Genomic DNA, 18511 nt, shown 5'->3' with positions numbered 1-18511 from the left:
TGCCAAAGTCTTGGCTCTAAAAATGCCAGCAGGAATTGGCCAATTTTATTTTTCACATTTGCCACTGAACGTTTTATCTCAGTGCTTCCCTAGCATCATCTCATCCTAGGTAAAATGAAGACTGCAGCTGATATTGTTGAGGCCACTGCCTGCAAACTGGTGCATACCTGAAATGCAGAAGGAAATCAATATCCATCCCAGTGGAACTTACAGCATCCCTGGTAAGGTCCAGCTCAAGGCACACTGAAGCCCTGTCTCACACTAACGACACAGCTGCACTACCAGCTTTTCTGAAATTAGTGTGAGGTTCTCTGTAGAAATGACTGCTGCTCTGACTTCTGCTGTATGGTTGTCAGACTCCCTTGCTCCCTTCCTGCTTCCATCAGCCGTGCCTCTTCAATTGCAAGAAGACCAAGGCATGCAGTGTGTACTTCAAGAGGTTTTGTTGTTTCAGGAATGAGAAAATTAGACTTCATAAGGTTATGCTTCCCCATTTTGTACTTGCTGGCCGGATTTGGCAGATTCCAACATTAGTTCCTGCCGTTCACCCCAGCAGCCAGAAGGGGTGATACAGTCACATGCACACCCAAAAGCTTTTATACAAATGCAGAAGAGGATTTTTTTCTTACTGACCTCTCCAATTTTCTCTCTCAAAAAAGCAGTAAATGAAATACCCGCAGTAGCTTGGCTACCAGAAACAGCCTGCCTGCCCTTGTGAAGCACTTTCTGGTCTAGCTATCTTGCTGAGAGATGAGCTGTATAACTTCTAGCTCTCAAGCTACCTCGATATTAGTATTGCTACACAGAAGACCTAGCTCTGGTCATTTCATTAGGCTTTTCAGGGAATTCAGCAAGTATTTTGAACATTTTTGTAGGCGCTACACAATTTGCTTGGAAGCAGTTTGCTTTCTAGAGGCTAGTCCAGGAAAACAATGAAACGGTGAAGAAACAGATTTCATTTTAATAGGGGTATCTAACAGCCTAATGTCAGTCCACAATTTCAGCATGGTCATTCCAATGCATAAAATTCATACTCTTTACCCTGAATATAGCTAAGTTACCTGAAATTGCTTGAATCTACATTAAAGCAAAGCACTAGTCTGAAGGTTTCTATTAACAAAGGAGCACTTACCTGTAATCATAGTTAGAGCTGATAAACTTGCTAAGGCTGGGATATCAAGGTTAAGGCTCTTTAAGTTTAAGGAAAAGTCTTTAATAGAGTCGAGCCACTCCCCAAATCCACGAAGGCACTGAAGTCTATGAAGCACGAGTCCATTGCAGAATACAAACTTATCCTCAGCAGTATCAGACCTCAAATAAAAATAATTCAAAAAATTATAAATGCATCTTCTACTTTATAGCAAAATGCATAACCAATATTGAAGTGTCTGTCATTTAAAATCCAAAGCATATTATCCTGAGACATATGTGGGCATTCACGTTTGACAATATGCTTCTCCCTTGGGGCCAAAGTACAACAAACAAGCTTCTATGATTGCTTACTTGGTAGAGTTATAAGCCTGAGGTTAGCTGTAGCATGTGGTGTAGACTGTCTAATTAGTTAAGATTTTGGTCCTGCCCAAAGGCATAAACAGAGAAGACATTTTACATTAAATACTGTATGCTTGAACCAAAGAAATATTAAGTGAGCGCATTTTGAAATACAAAACTAGTAAAAGCTGGAGAAAGAAGAGATTCTGCAACTCTGCATTTTCTTCGTCTCATCTGCATTTTTCAGATTGTAAAAATTCATAAGGAAAAAACAATGGAAAATACGTGCAATAATGCACCACAATATACATAATGTCATAAACTCTTTTATATGAAAACCTGTGTGCAAGAGAGAGATTACAGCCAAACTCTCCTCTCCTTCCCCTCCCCACTGCCAAAATCCCTGTTAAAAAACGCATGCAAAGGTCATTTTCATCCTAAAGAAACAAGGGCAAAATTCAAATCACCGGTCTGGGATTTTCCCAATGCCTGGAAGTGGTTCTGGTAAAGTGTATTAACTAGTGCTAGACTGACAAACGACTTCTCACTCCATTAAATGACTTAGTATTAATAAGAAAAACGATATGAACAAGATCTTAAATCTGCTTCATCCCTTTCAAAAACAGATGGCAATGATGTGCATGCACAAAAGAAGGAGGAAAAGGAAAAAACTTTCATACTGAAGATGCTCTTCTATAGTTTATGCTGATGAGTACAAAGCAAGCTTGCTCAAATAGTACCTGAGGATCAATTTCGATTACTATGGAAGAAGAGGATGCGGTATATCAAATAAAAAGAAACACATTAGCGAGACCTATGCTCTCCTTTTAAGTCACTTTCTTGGTTTTCCTGGAGCATAAAACAAATTAAACACCATATCCTTTGGATACAGACATTGCTGATGTTTTGTGGGTTTTTTGGCACAATTGACACTGTTCAAAGATAGCACCACATTTATTCCTTAAAAATATTTTGATGGATGATTTTTCACATCAGCTCAAGAGGAAATGAAATAAATAGTTACCTGATGGAGAGTCTTAGTACAAACAGCTCCAAAAAAGCTGATTCTATGAGTAATGTCTGATCTTCTTTTGGGAGGTCAGTAAATCCTGGGATTTTTTCTGCCCAGCCTCTAGTTATGTCAATGGAGGCAGTCAGAAGATTATAGAACTGTTGTACATGTTCTGCATCTGTGCCTGCAGCGGCCTGATCAGTGGAACAGTACTAAAATGAAAGCCACAGAAAGCAAGGTTATATGCATTTAAGGGCATTCTGTGAAACATACGGTGTTACTTGCCCAACAACATTTCCTTCTGTGGCAAAGCTGGTATTATTATCATAGTAAGTAGGTCTACATCTATCTACCCATTCGACTACCTGCAGGCATTTTGCTATTCAGATGTATATTGCAAAAATATTTCCACGTATATAGAAATTGTTTATCACGTTACAAGTACCTATATGCTATTAGTAAACAGAAACAGGAACCTGGTGGGTAGCATAATTTCCATCATACTAGAGGAGGAATACTATTTAACTTACTACAATTAAACACTTTTCCCATTGATGAATTTGTCTCAGTATGTCCAAAACACAATTTCTTCCAAAACCTCTCAAACCGCATTTTATCTGACAGTGATAGAGCCATGTAAGATAAATCACGTTTTATCTGACACATGCAGCATTGCTTCATTTGAATACAGAATTGGTTCAAAGTAAAACAGCTGCCCCATATCACCTCTTATCCTTCAAAGAGAAGCATTTAGGGTCCAGGAGAACCTATTATCCTGCTTATGCGGCCATAACTCTTCCAGACAACCATTCGACAGGCTCAGCTTTCCCATGACCCTCTGAAAGCTCCCTCCCCGCTATCTCCTACTTCCTCACCAGTGGATCCTTGTCACTCCCGTGACATTGCTCTCTCTCTCTCTTGGCAGAAAATACAACAGGAGCTTTCGTGGCTTAGTCCGATTCTACACTTGGAAAGTGCTGCTGCGTTTCTGAGCAGGAACTGAATAATTTGGCATTTATTGTAACATCCTCATCATCAGACATCTGGTGGGTTATTTCTGGGAGAGATTTCATATGCACCCTCTCTCTGGGACTCAGCCCAGGCAAGGTTGGGATGGTCCCCATGGCTGAAAGAAGTGTGCACACCCTTTGGGAACAACTTTCTACACGCAGTTAGGGTTTGAGCCCATCAGCCTAAAGGGCTTCCTAGCAACTCCCCAAGCCAGAGTGGAAGCAGAAAGACCCACATCTCTTTCCCAATCAGTAACAGTGGACTGGCAGCCTGGGAGGACCTAATTACAGGTGTGCCACTTGGGCTGCAGATACCACCCAAGCTCCTAACTGCAACCCAAAAGTCACCTGAACGCAGGAAAGAGAGGGAGGCGGCAAGCAGAACTTCTCGAGTAGGTGTCCTGTACTCTGCCTGTCCTAGTTGGAGCTGGTTGCTGGTGGTAGGTAAGGGACGACGGACACAGTGTCAGAGTCGCTGACTTCCTGGAGAACCACAGCAATCCTGGAGACCTCTGGCCATATCTGGGGTACTGGTGCTACCCTGAATAACTCTGGGTTCTGCCTACCCAACACTAGCTGCACGAGTTTCTCATGGTAAACTCCAGCTCACATGCCTGGTCAGCTAGTGAAACACATGCGATCCCTCTTATAAAGTTTATGTGGAGACAAATTCTGCCCCAGCTACTCTGAAGGATCCTGTGACAGTGAAGCACACAGAGGCCAAAATACAGAAAGGATGGGGAGCAGCAGTATGCTGCACCATTTACGTGCTCAGTCCCCCATCTGCGTGGAGCACTTGAGGATGTTCAACCAGTATGAATTAACTACTCCTGGCACTGGACTGCAGCAAGATGCACTGGGGTGATTAGTGGGTGGCAAATTATCATACGGTTTTTCAGAGGCCTTGTATATTCTGAACCCTCTTAAAATGAAGCTGCAGAGCAAGCCATGACAGTGTGCATCTTGGCTCTGGGAGATGTGCTTTGCTGCACAGGGCTCACTATAACTCCTTTCTACATGGTGAAACCAAACAGGCTGCTGGGAACTCCTGCCTCACCATAGGTACTGTTAAGGCAAAACACATTCTTGATCCTTTAGGCAGTGAAGAGGAAGGAAGAGAAAAGGAAAAGAAAAAAGATACTACCCTAAGTTCATTCTAAATATAACTCATCACAAGTCAGCATAATTATGCCAGGTATTAGTTTGTTCCAAGTATTTATAAAACATTCCTTTGGCAAAAGTAAGGCAAAGTTTTAACATTTTCTAATGAAGCTGAATGCTGCATTATGTCACGTAACTGTCAATGCTACAGTACGGCCCATGTGGGGCACTTAATTAAATGCATTTAAAAAATATATAACCTGTATTTGTTGTTATAGCTTATCCCATAAGAGCAATTTTAGAGGAAAGGTAAAAAAATTTATGCAATTGTGTAATTTTTAGCTGCTGCAATGTCACTGCTTACTACAAAGAATAGCTAAAATAAAGTATTATTTACTTGTAACAGACTTACAAGTATATAAGTAACCATAATCATTACATATGGTTCTGTTTCATGCACCAAAATCTGTGGCTTTTTTCTGTGGCTATTTCTTTGAGAAAAGGTGATATTTGACCTAACTTCCAACCGAGACAGCTGGTAAGTCTGCCCTTGGTCAGGAGGCCACAGTATGGAAAGGCTCTGATCTGCACTTCTTAACCTGCCCTGTACAAACTGGAGTCACACCAGGAGAAAACCAGAAGAAAAAGCTCTGCCTTTCCTCCCTCACTCAGAGCTCCCTTGGAAATTACATTAAACCCAACTGTTACTCAAGGAGGGGGCTGCACGTGTAGGAAGCAACATTAACTTGTATGGTATATCTAAAGAGATTCAGAACGGCTGATGCTGGGAAGCCTGATAGCACAACATAACTCTACCCCTTGCCTGCTTTCATCAGATCTCCATCAGCTGTTACAGCTGCAAAAGCCTGACAGTAACTCCTCTGCGCAGACAAGGAGCTACGCTTGTTTTTCCAAAAGCCCCAATATTTGCTTTAATTTGTGGCTGGGGAAGGGGGGTGGGGGGGTGGTAGGGGGAATATTATTACCTAAATGCTGCACTCTCCTTCCAAAAAGGCAACATTTCTATTTAAGTTGGTGGCTATTCTGCATGAGTAAGGACAGCGAGATTTAGTGTCTGTTTCTCATCTTGCTTACTTAGGAGTGGAATTGTACCAGTAAAACAGGTGTGAGACCAGACTGCGGCCCTTGGCCTTTAAGGAGTTCACAAACCAAATTCTCTTCCTAGTAATTGCTTTTTGAAACCAAGTACCTAAATATACCATTGCTGTGGACTGGTAAGTTAAAACCAGTGCTGAAGTGAAAAGTAGCCATGTTCTGAACAGAACTGGTTCCAACCTTGTTTTGGTTGAAAATTCATAGCTTATGTAATTTATTTTTGGGGTTGGGTTTTGGCCTTTTTTTGTGTGTATAGGGTTTTTTAGCGCGAAGGGGTACCCATTCCTCTCTGAAACTCTTATCAGTATTTTTAAGACAGTCAAGACATTACAGCTTGTAAACATGAAGACCATTCTAAATATTGAGGTCTTGCCTGCAGAAGTGTTAGGACGGACTGCAAAGCCAGATTTCCCTACCTATCCATTTGTGGTGCTCAGCAGGGTCACAGCCTAACCGAACATGCCATAAATTAGTCTTTACGGGTGCAGGTTTATTCTTCAAAGGGTTTTTTTTAGCATTGCAGTGTGTTTACAGCATATTTGATTTAGGTAATCTCAGTTTTTACATTGTTTGTTTCTGATCTCCCTTAACTTTTCAAAGTAAGTATGCTTTATGAAAAACATAAGAACTTATTCATTTCTTCTAGCATATTTTTGTCTTTTCAGTACTGCTGAGCATAACAGACTATTACATATTTTATTCTAAAGAAAAACTTAGATATTAATATGTCCTAAAAGACAATCACACTTAATCTTTCAGCTACCAAGACTAAATTAATTTACTGTCAATCATATGCTTCCTGTAACATCCAACAGAACTGTTCAACAGTTAGATCTATGGACTGTTTTCATTAAAGAAGAAATAATTACTGCAGGACAAAGAAAAAAGTCACATAAAAATACACAGCTTTCATTCAGTTTTTTTGTAAATACAGAAGAACTTTATATCTATAAATAAATAAGTACACAAGGTTAGATACCACTTTCATGGCCTGGGCTATTATATGCCTGCAATTCTGTGGAACCCAGCAGATTTCTGTCAAAGAGCACAGCTCATCACACACCTCGGTATTTGCAGAATGACCCCCTGAGACATTCTGGGTAACTTAACATACGTGTAAATATGGCTAATGCATTCTCCCCCTAAAAGGCTGTCAGATACTGAACAGCTAGAATCTTAATAATAATTGGGAAAATTATATGATTGTAAACTTACAGATTAGCTTGAAGAAAAGATGCTACAGTATGCTTAAAATAGCTAAATGACATGTAAGTATAGTTTAAAATAGAATAATGTAATTTTTATATAATTAAAATGAAATATGTTTTAGTATTAAATATTACTTAGCAACAAGTGATAAATGGTCAATGTAGATGTTCTCTGAGTACAGCTGTAGTTTTTTACAGTCTCTGATTTAATCATATTTCATTAAGGGGAAGGAATTTGATCTTGTTTTTCCTCAGCTGTATTTTTTTCTTTTCCTATATCAACCTGCCTAAAAATGTATTTAACAAGCCACCCCAATGCTGTATTTTAATAACTATAGAACAGGGTTTTAAGCTTTCAAAATATTCCATGAATATTTAAATGGTGAATATGATAGATTAGAGAACAAGCTGGTAAAGCTTTGCTGAGATAATTTTTTAGAATTTTAATTTTTAAAGGTTTGTTTTACAAATGTGAATTTTACTGAAGAAATAGTCATACCGGAGTATTCAAAGCCAGACCCTGGTCCCATTTAAATAATGGCAAAATTCCTACTGATGTCAATAGAAATGGCCTTATCCATCCAGTTATTATTAGGATGAATATTAGGGAAGTGCTATTAGATTTTAGCCTTCAGAACCTGGAAATTAAGATACTGGATGTAGGAGCACGGCTCCTGAATCTGGTAGATTAATTGATTGTATTGTAACTTCTAGTGTTTTGGCACAGCCTTTTGCAGGAAGAATGCTCTACTTATCCATGCATTTTTGCTGTCACTCACCCATGGAATATACAGCAGTTAACACTGTGATTGAGATCCTCATGATGAATAGTTACTAACAGTAATTTCTACTGCACCTTCTTGCTCCTCATCATCCACCTACCATGAAAAGACATGGCTGGCTGGACAAATTTCTACCCTCATCCAAATTTCACATTTAATTCAATTTTAGCAGAACAACTGGTAAGTAGAGATGCATTTTGCAAATCATTTCTATGTGGAAAACAAACAGGCAAAAAAAAGTGAGACATACTCTTGAATAGTCAAGTTCCCTGGGTGTGGAGTCGGTTAAAGCTCGTACGAGGGCGTTCATCATGCTGATGGGAGGAGAAGGCGGGGAGGGCTGAGAGGGTTCTTGTTGTAAGGGGCTCTTTGGTTTGGAAGGCAGCCGACCTCTTCTCCCTTTCAGGCTGTCGGTACGGACGACTAGGTAAAAAATAAGAAGGGAATCAGTTGTGAAGAAACCAGCAAATGACAGTTCAGAATGAACACCTGCTTTTCTTGCGGTGGCCAGACCAGGAAAAATAAGAGCATCTCCATTTTCAGCACATGCTCCCGATGCCTTTGATTGCAAAGGAACACAAACGATACCAAAATTGCATCAGACCTATGATCATAAGCAGCAATGTAGCTGCTTACTTAAAGCCCAGCTGTGTTCCCAGTGTTCATGCTTTGTTTCCAGCACATCTGTGTGCCTGTGGATGTGTGCCCACGCACACACACACACACACTCGCTAATTCACTCTACTGCTGAAAGAAAACTGAAGGTGAAACACATATTATAATGTTCCTACTAATGGTGCACCTTTTAAATGGCAGAGTCATATATGCAAAGTAATTCCAGCTTTCTTGAAGCCTTTGAAAAAATATGGTCATGCTATATAGGTTATATTGTACATGTTACTATTTGCAATGGGACTGCTCACAGAGTATTACTCACATACTTAAATATTTGCAGAATTGGGACTAATGAGTTGATCCGGTTTCCATTTAAATTAATTGCATATTTACAATCAGCTTATGGGAATGAGGCAAGATCCTATGTCAAAATGCACACAAGCCAGTGCAGCCCCCAGTAACCTAACAAGGGAAGCCAACAGCATTATCGAACAATGTTCAAAGTTAATAAAGGAGACATTTTGTCCAGTGTCAAATTATCCTCTTGTGACCTTGCTGTTCTTGAACTCTGGGGTCTAAAGTCTAAATATGATAATATGGGTGAAAAAAAGAAGATCAATACATTATTACATAAATACACATATTTGGGGGTAAGTTATGAATCCCATCAGTGTAAAATTAATTGTAAAGGCATCCATGTCCACACACATATACACACAGATTCATTAAACATCGTATTTCAGTGTCTAGGACGATAATATCAATAGTCCTTACCTTCTTTAACCATGCCGACGCTGAGACACTTCTGAAACCGGCAGTACTGGCATCTGTTACGACGTCTCTTGTCCACTGGACAGTTTTTGTTTGCCAGACAAACATATTTTGCATTTTTCTGAACTGTTCTCTGTGAAAATGCAACACAAAAATAGTAAACTGATTGTTTCTTGAACAACTCAGAACCTGACAAAATGTGTTTTAATTACAACATGAAAAGCGACAGTGCAATTCATATAATTAGATAAAATTAATTTCCTAACACACTAGCCTGCAGGAAAAACAATTTTATTAGTGTTAGCTGCTGACAATGAAAATCATCTAGGATTGTTCTGAAGCAAGTCTCTAGAGACAGGCAACTTTGAATGATAAAATCATATCTGAAATTACCAGGTCATCACATCTACCTTTGGGGATTAGATTATCTCCGCTCTTAATACCCCTATGGGAACAATTTTCTACTTGGTTCATTCCCTTGATTATTGCTGACCTTATTAAAATAAAATCAAAATGATCTCCAATGTACTTCTCTTGCTATCACTATTGTTAGTCAAATACCACAATAACTGGTTTGGTTAGCCATTAAAATCATCAGGGAGAAAAATAAAAATACCCAGAAACCCCTACAAAATACATGTAGTGAAATATTTCTGGGAAAGCTAACCTGACCTGGGGAAAAAACCCACAGAATTATACTGTAGTCACATACATTTAACTAACCTTAAATTGATCTTAAAACCATACAATAAATTTAAAATTTGTAAAAACCTGGTAAGCCTTGAGAGAATGTAACAAATATTGATGCAAAAATGTATTATGTGTTTCCATACTCAAAATCAAAGATACATCAATAAAAAACTTAGCACCAAAACAAGGCATTAATAGGAAAGACATCAGAGCAGGCACAAATGTATCAATTCAACATTCAGTATTAAATCTTTCACTGCAATTAAATTAATGGATAAATATTATTTTGTAATTTGTGTTCCTTTTCAAATAACAGCCTCAATGTACTAAATTTAAAAGACACAGCAAATATTGTTCATTGCACTTTGGAGCTGAAAACTGTTTAATTTTGCAGAATAAGATCTAGGTACTACTCCAAATCAAGGATATGGTACTGATTTCCACAGGTGCAGGATCGGGCCCATAAGAGCTGGATCGGGCCCATAAGAGCTGCTATTTCCAGGTCATTTGTGTTCCTTTTTCTAGTTATATTTAAATAACAAATGAGTTACATAGGAGATGGGTATTTTACCATGTTGTCGAAGGATTATTATTAAGTAACATTAGCAGCTCTGTCTACAATTAAAAAAAAAATCTTGTAAGCCCTCCCTCCAACTATTTTTGGACTATTTTTATTCCCATCTTTTACCAGAACAGGGGCATGACTGCTGTCTTTGCAGGAAGGAACATAACAAATCAACCCCAAACACATCAAATCTTAAACATGCTGCCCAGAACCATCACACCGAAAGTATATCCCAAGTTCTTCACTGAAAACAAGCTATTTCTGAAAATAATATTGCAATCTGAAATCATTTTTCTGAAAGGAAATTACAAAGCACCCATATCTAAGAGCAAAAGAGAGTATTCCGTTCTTAAAAATGTAAGCACAAAGTTTCCACTGAGAAACTGCCATGCGTGAGTTATTTGTGTTGCTATTCAGCTGCAAAGCCTTCTCCGTTACCGATCAGGCACCGGGACCCTGTGCAGTGCTTAGTCACTGCTCTGCAAGCAGCTTCCCACTGGTGAGGACTCACTGGGCTCCCCAACTGAAGTGTAATGATGAGGCAGCCACCAAGTAAAACCAGAAGCGCTTGGGTGTCCCGTGTATGAAATCAGTTTCTTCCTGGTGCCGACCCCCCAGCCCTCCTCACCCCAACCGCCCCAGCACGGCAAACGGCACTGCTGCCATCCACTGAAATACTGACTTTTATGATATCAGGGTTCCTTTTCTCACTCCAAAATGAGTTTTAACAGGAACAAGGGACTGAGTAAAACCCAGGCTGCACGTATTCCAGGTGAGCTTCACTATAGAATAAATGCAGTTTATAGCTCAGAGAGGGGTGACCTGTGCTCCGCTGGGGGATGCTGGCAGACCGGAGATGTGGTTTGCCCAGCTCACTGCCACAGCCCTTCCTCAGCAGAGACTGGCTCATCTTCTTACCCTACGGAGGGCTCGCTTTGGCCTTCTTCAAAAACCCTGGGTAGGTGTCCATCCCGCCCTGCTGGGGGCCCTGAGCCTGGACACACAACACCCCGAGCTCCCCAGGCGAGGAGCAGGGGCGTGCTGGGGCAGGCGGGGAGGGAGGGGGGCTGGGGGAAGCAGGGAGGGGAGCAAACAGCAGAGCTCTCACCTTAAAAAAGCCCTTGCAGCCCTCACACGTCCGTACCCCGTAGTGCTGGCAGGCGGCATTATCCCCACAGACGGCGCAGGTGCCTTCCCCGGATGAGGAGCTCCTGCTGGGTGGAGATGGGAGGCCGCTGCTGCCGCCACCACTGCTCTCACCCATCAGGCTGGAGGTGGCTGCGTTGAGGCCGAGCGGTGCGAAGGCTAAGGTGGCTGGCCTTTTGGCCAGGTGAAGCCCGTAGGAATGGCCCTCCATGGGCGCCTGGCTGGCGGCGGGTCTGTCGGAGCCCAGGGGCAGGCTCAGGGAGGCAGGGTCATAGCACATGTGTGTGGCCGTGGCCGGCGTGTGGGGGGGCGAGTGCTTGAAGTGGAAGAGGGGGAAGCGCGGAGGCACGGTCTTCATGGGCGCGGCGTCCATCAGGTGGCTGGGCGGCAGGCAGGTCTGCGTGGGCTGCAGCGGGGGCTCATCCCACAGGCTCTGGTGAGAGGGGAAGCCGGGCGTGGTGGGCGTGGAGGGCGGGGATTGCTTGAAGTACATGGAAGTGCTGGGCATCCCCTCATCCGTGGAGGGTGGCAGTGAGGGCTGGTATGGGGAGAGCCGCGTGTCTTCCATCTTTATGAGGGGCCTCTGGCCAGAGGAGGCAGATTGCATTTGGTAGAGGCAGGAAGGCTTGAGCTCATAGCTGCCAGAGTAACCCTCCATAAAGGTGCTGAAGCTGGGAAGGGAGGTGGTGGCAGTGGCGGTGATTTCGGTACTGCTCAGGTCCATGGTCAGCTTGGCATAGTCAGGGTTCATGATCTCTGAGCTGTACTCCGAGCCATACGCATAGGTCTGAGCTGCATAATTTGAACCGGGCGGTGAAGGGCTATACTGCGCTTGCACACAGGGCATATCTGCAAGGGCAAAGGGCAACGTTAGCAACAAGTCCAGCACACTGAGGCTGCGGCCCAGGCCCTTGTGAACGTCTTTCCTAGAAGCTTTCCCACACGTCACGGAGCTAGACACCCGACTCCCACTCTGGCCTGGACAGGCGACAGATAAATCAGCCTCGAGTCTTTGCCTTTCAACAAGAAATAGGCATGGGGCATCGACTAAGCATTAGGTATTAGGGAGCCAGCTCTCAGCTAGTTGCGGGAACAACGTGAATTTATACCAGCGTCAGTGAGAGAAGACTCCATCTCAAGCTGCCCTGCATCTGCTGCTTAATATACATAGGTGTCAATGAGAATTAGATAAGCAGAATGAAAACAGTTTGTGGCTCTAAATCTATCTCAGTATGCACGCAACTGTGCCGTAAAATTTTCACGAAGGGTAAACAAGATTATCAAATGCATAGTATTAAAAATTATATTTATTTTAAAAGAAACAGCATCTGCAGTGCATGCCACAGGAATGGCTCAAATCACAGTGTTTGCTGCTTAGGACTTGCAAACATCAATTTTGCTTACTCAGCTCTGGGCCTTTGAAGCATATTTCTGGTCAGCTAATAATTTAAGGTTGCTGCCTAACTAGTAGTTTCAAAGCTTATCTGTGGTACAACATTCTCCTAAAAAAGTGGGTGGTACAACATACCCTTAAAATTGCAAAAATGTAAGAGAAAAAGTATGTGGTATTTCTGTTTCTGTTTTCATGGGAAAGCAAGGTTGAGGCTGCTAATACAATAGTTTTTATCCATTAGTCATAAAAGTTAATGTGGTTCACCAATAGCTGGGATGGTTGAAGCAACACAGTGTCTGGCTATAAAGATTTGATTTTGGTTTTCTTTTACATTTCCTACTAGTCTGCTCTTTCCTTTGCTGCTCTCAGGAAATAATGGACCCAGTTCTGCAATCCATCTGAGGTTTGCCTGACTAAACACTGGGAGACTCTAGCCCAATATTTGCAACCCAAACTAAAAGTGCATGGTGTGTTTTGGTTCCACAGCAGAGGAATAAAACACATCAATTAGTATACATTCTGTTGTGAAGAGAAAAGTAAATATGGAGAAAACGTATATCAAAATTAAGTGCAGTTCATCTCTTCTTAATTGTGGTAATTTGTATTCCAAAAGCACTTGAGAAACAATTCATACTGAAAAAAAAAAAAAAGCTGCCTTGAAAATAATGAGGTTTTCCTCGGTATTTTAAGAACTCCCTACACTTACTATTTTAAAATATTCACTTGAGCCTGGCATGCAGGAGTCCAAATAATTTGTATTAAATCAACTTTTAATTCTTTCCTGCCTGCTTTTCAGATAAACATGTTTGAACTAAGCATGATATTTCAATTATTGTCCTGTCACAAACCATTCATATCTTTCTTCTTCTCCAGAAAACATTAAAAACTGAGAAAAAAATAGTGCTGAAATTAAGACCTTCCTGCTTGTAAATCCAAATGCTTAAAGTAAAAAGCAGGACAACCCTTTCACAAGCCTTGCCTCCCAATGTTATTTATGTATTTTTCTACCGTTCTCTTTTTTTTCCCTAGCAGTTTCTGCCCATGCCATTCCACGCACACACATTTAATGGCAAGTCCTATTATTATCATTTGTTAAAGGACTGCCTGTTAAAACATAGTGATTAGTGCTTAATCAGGTAAAAAGAGAAAGACATTCCTTCCACACACCTCCACTGAGAACTGACTGAGGAATACAACGGAGCGAGCGGACAGATAATGTCACAAGTGGATGTGTTGATACACAGCCCTGTGAAGGAAAAAGGCTTTTTTGCTAGCCTAGAAAATGAGCAGGAGTTCAGGGAAACAGATCATTATGTTTTTTTCTGTGCTCTTCTGAGCATAACAGGGTTATGTCACTGAATTCTGTGCAAAGTGGAGTAAGAAAACAGAAGTCTAAAATAAGTTCGACCTCAGGACAGAAAAAATATCCCTAACCTAAAGGTCTGGTCTCTCCTGGTTCTGCAGGACTCCTCCTACCTTGCCCTTTGCCAGCACACTTGACTAATTCTAACCCCTACTTTTCCACTTAGAGAACCAGTATTAATTACCCAGCAAAGTAAATAACCTGGCATTTTTTCTTCTTTATCCAACAATATATAAAAAAAAAGCCAACAAAAAAAACCCCCAAAGAACACCAAATACCCACAGGAGGCGCATTGAAGAGCAACCTGTCATCAATGCCCAAATGATGGTAGGGACATTCGGAGCTCGTTATTCTGCTACCTTTGCGAGAGCTCGACGTGCGGGATGCCCAGGTCCACGCCAGGGAAGCTGGGCTCCTCGCAGGGACGCCAACATCCCACCCATTTTCCCCTTCACTCCGGCACATCTCGGGCTGGGGGCTTGCCACCGCCATGTGCCCTGACGCGGCATCGCTAAGAGCGCTGCCCAGATCCATTTGGGATCCAAACGCCCCTCGGCCCCCGTACGGGACGCCGGGGACCGATGATGCCGAACGGATTTGGGAAGGGTAGGGGCCGCGGCAGGATCTCCCGCACACACACACACACCCCTTCCTCCTCCTCCTCCTCCTCCTCCTCCTCCCTGCCGGGAGGCGCCGGCCCGCCCGGCCCCGCGGAGCGGCAGCTTACCTGGCGGGTATCTTGCGCGCTGAATGGTGGGGCTGGAGGTGCGGGCGGCGGCGGCGGCGGCGGCGGGCGGCGGGGTGGGTGCCGGCTGGGACCTCTCTGCGGAGGCGGGTCTGGGGCCTGGCCTCGGCTGAGGGCGCTCTTCCGACCCGGGCTCTGTCCGCCAGCGGCGGGGGGAGAAGGCAGGGTCAGGGGGCGGCGGTGCCCGGCGGGGCAGAGGGCGGCCCCCCCGCCTCTCCCCGGCGGGACGCGGGGGCACCTTCCCCCGTGCTCGCACGGCAAAGCGCTCGCCTCGCCCCGCGGCGGGGCAGGGGCGGCCGGGCGGGGAGCGCGGTTTTGCCGGCTCCCGCCCCCGCATCGCACAAAAGGCAGAAAGCAGAGGGCTGGGACAGCGGAGCTGCCGGTTAGTTCCCCGAGCAAGGAGCCTAGGGAAGGCAAGAGGAGAGCCTCGGGCGGGGTGACTCCAAGGAGCGGAGCAAAGCATCCCCGCGCGTCCGCTTCCCCGCGGGAACTTTCTTTTCCCGGGGAGGAGGGACGGGCGGGAAGCAGGCTGGAAGTTTCTACGCGCGGTACCTGCCGAGCTCGAGGGGTACCCTGCCAGCCCGGTAACCGGCGGCGTCTCCGGGCCCCGCGGGACGCCCCGCGGTCACCACCGTGGGCGCGGGGGAGGGAGTGCGGCCCCGCCGCGTACCCCCGGCTCGGAGGAGCCGCCCGGCTCTGCCAGCACGGCCCGGGGGCTCCGCGGCAGCGCGGGGGATGCGCGGCGGCGCCGGCCCCTGCCCACGGGAGCCGCTCCCCGGCGACTCCTTCTCCCGTTCCTCGTCCTTTTTTCCATTGCCTTCCCCGCTCCCCTCTCCTTTGATCCCCCCACTCCCCCACCCCTCGCCAGCTCCCGGGATGTTAAGTGATTGTCAGCTCATCCCTTTCTCTTCCCGAGGGTTTTGTTCCCTGCCGAGCTCCGGCGAGGCGGCTTCCCGCTCGGCGCGGAGCGCCCTGGGGCTCCTCCACCCCCCGGGCCGCCGGTTACCTAGAGACACTCGCTGCGCTTTAACCATGCAACACCCCTCGGACTGCAGCCGCCCGAGCCAGGAGCGCAGCGCCGTAAGGGCTGTAAATTAGGAGGAAATAACTACCCTTGTCAAAGCTCTTTTCTTCCTCCGTGCACTTTACATTCAGCCCCGAGTGACACCCCTCCCCACCCTGTAATACGAGGAGGAAACCGTGAAATACTCCATTGTGATTGTGACTTCTTCAGGCGAGTTTCGAAACCTTCATTTACCCGGGAGGGACCGCGGAGGGGGAAGCTCCATTGAATTAAAAAGTTTTGAGCTCGATTTCCACCGCCGGTTAGCTCGCGATTTGTTTTTTGGGGGGGAGGAATCGCCCCGAGCCGCACGGTCACTCCAGCAAACATCCACGAGCTCGCGTGAGATTTCACCTCCGAAGGAACCGTCTGGTCTGGTTTAGTCCATTGTTTTTTTACCGGGGCTTGACTCCAGCACACAACGGTCTCCACGGAGGAGAGAAAAATAGGGCGAAGAATGTAATCGATTGAAGCGGCTTGGATAAAAGTTAGCGATTCATTCCCAAACTTTTTTTTTATTTTCTGGAGAAAAAAAATCCGATCCCAACACGCCACCACCACCCCCAGAAAACAGCGTTTTCCGCCCTTTCCCTGGGAAATACCCTCGCACGTAATCCATCGTCTCCAAAAATTGCAAGTTAAATAACAGCGTTATTAACTAGCCGCGCGAAGGTGAGCCGCATCTCCGCCCGGGACAGAGTATCGCGATAATGCCGTCCCCATAACTGTCCCCCGACACAGTATCACAAGCCAACTCTTTCTCGCCTCTTTCCAAGACTGAAACTTATTTCGCAGCTCGGGGGGGGGGAGAAGGCAGCGGCGCGGCGGGGCAGGGAGCGGGGCAGCCCTGGCTCCCCGCACGGGGCCACCCGTGCCGGGGCACCGCGGCCCCTCGTTACGGCTTCTGACCTCCGAAGGGAAAAGTGCACATTTCCGAGGAGCAGATGCCGGGCAGACGTGCCGAGCAAAGATCCCGTCTCATTTCAATACAGTATGTCACATTCCAGCAATTACCTCTTGGGCGAGCTCTTTCGGGCTGCCGAGGGGGGCTGCTCTCTCCCGGGGTGAGATTAGATCAACCTGCCCCGCCGCCCCTATTAGACAGCTCGAACTTCTGCAAGCAAAACCACCTATTTCCCAAGCGCGGTTAAAGGAAGGAGACAAATTACTGCCATTCATCACCGGCGCTGTAAACTCCCCGCCGCCGCCGGCAGCATCATTTCCATGACAACAACTAGCAGAAATACCTTAGTACCACCGGCTCCGGCTCCCGCTCCTCTCACCCACAGCCCTCCCGTTTGCGAGGGACGGCGGTGCCCCGGGCACGGCGGGGGTTGCGGAGACGCCCGGGAGGCTCGGAAGCCGAGCGGCAAATGAGCATCCACGGAGCGGGGGGGGGGGGGGGGGGGGGGGGGGGGGGGCGGGGGGGGGAGGGGGGGGCGGAGGAGAGGGAAAAGTTTCAGCGAGAGCCCGGCACGGCAGCGCGTCGGCTGAGCCGCATCGCCCGCCGACGGCATCTCCCGAGCATCTACCCCGGCAGCGCAACTTTCCCGGAGTGGGGACACGTCGCGTTGTCCCTCTCCCTCAGCTGCTCCCGTTCATTCGTATACGTACTCGGTTGCTGTGAAGGTTCCGTCTTTACATCTAGTTTGTAGGTGCCCGCTTCCTTAAAGGCGCATGTAGGCGCTGTCCAGCGGCACGACCCGAGACACAAAACCCCGGAGACTCCCGGCGGCTGCAGGTCCGGAGGGTGCGTTATCCCGAGGCATGGAAAAGGATTGCAAAAGCCTGAGGAGCCAGCAGCCCGTCCCCGGGCGGAGGGAGGGAAGGAGCAGGCGGGCGGGCGAGGGATGCCGAGCCGCCGCCGCCGCGATGTGCCTTTGTGTGTGTGCGGCGGGAGCCGGGCCGGGACCTGCGCCCGTGTCCCCGGTGCGAGTGCCCCGGGGTGCGCGTGTGCCTGCGCGGAGAGAGGGGACGGAGGCGCCTCTCTGCGCTGCTCTCCCGCTCCCTCTCTCTGAACGTCATTTATGTGAGAGGAGCCCTAGCGGCCTCTCCATAGAGCGGCTGGAATGCGAAACGTCAATAGTGACGCCATGGGAGCCTGACGCTACTGACCCCCCCCCCCCCCGCCCCAGTGTGTGCGCCGCGCTCCCGCCGCACCGTGCCGCGCCGAGCCGTGCAGAGCCGCGCAGAGCCGCGCAGAGCCGCGCAGCGCGGATGAGGCGGGCGCTCAGCGCGGCCGGCAGCGGGACAGGGCGGCCGGCCGCCCGCCACAGCCGGGCGAGTCGCTCCCGAGACAGATTAAAATTACTATTACTGTAATTATTACTGCTATTATTATTACTAACAACAGCAGCGGTCGTGTTGTGCTGTTTTGCAAACGCAGCAGCGCTCTCCTGGAGTGGCTGGAGGGGGAAAGAGCTCTTGGTTAATCAGTGGC

The 18511-nt window shown here is 46.4% G+C and overlaps 1 protein-coding gene across 2 annotated transcripts in view; it reads right to left on the bottom strand.

The window, feature by feature from the left end:
- NR4A3 (nuclear receptor subfamily 4 group A member 3) overlaps positions 1-18136 on the bottom strand; it is a 29019-nt gene extending 10883 nt beyond the window's left edge. Inside the window, exons 1-7 of one of the 2 annotated variants that reach the window (XM_037381876.1) lie at positions 17686-18136; positions 14991-15143; positions 11470-12356; positions 9110-9239; positions 7971-8143; positions 2516-2715; positions 1133-1311 (exon numbers count right to left, since the gene is read on the bottom strand). In XM_037381876.1, coding sequence (XP_037237773.1) covers positions 1133-1311; positions 2516-2715; positions 7971-8143; positions 9110-9239; positions 11470-12354 — 1567 coding nt within the window. In that variant the 5' untranslated portion in view covers positions 12355-12356; positions 14991-15143; positions 17686-18136. Of the gene's footprint in view, positions 1-1132; positions 1312-2515; positions 2716-7970; positions 8144-9109; positions 9240-11469; positions 12357-14990; positions 15519-17685 lie in introns of those variants that run through there. The other variant, XM_037381875.1, reaches the window with a different exon arrangement.
- Between the last annotated feature and the right edge of the window lie 375 nt (positions 18137-18511).

This window comes from Falco rusticolus, chromosome 3 (genome assembly GCF_015220075.1).
Source record: "Falco rusticolus isolate bFalRus1 chromosome 3, bFalRus1.pri, whole genome shotgun sequence".
Taxonomy (NCBI): Eukaryota; Metazoa; Chordata; class Aves; order Falconiformes; family Falconidae; genus Falco; species Falco rusticolus.
This window is presented reverse-complemented; position numbering and strand designations above follow the sequence as displayed.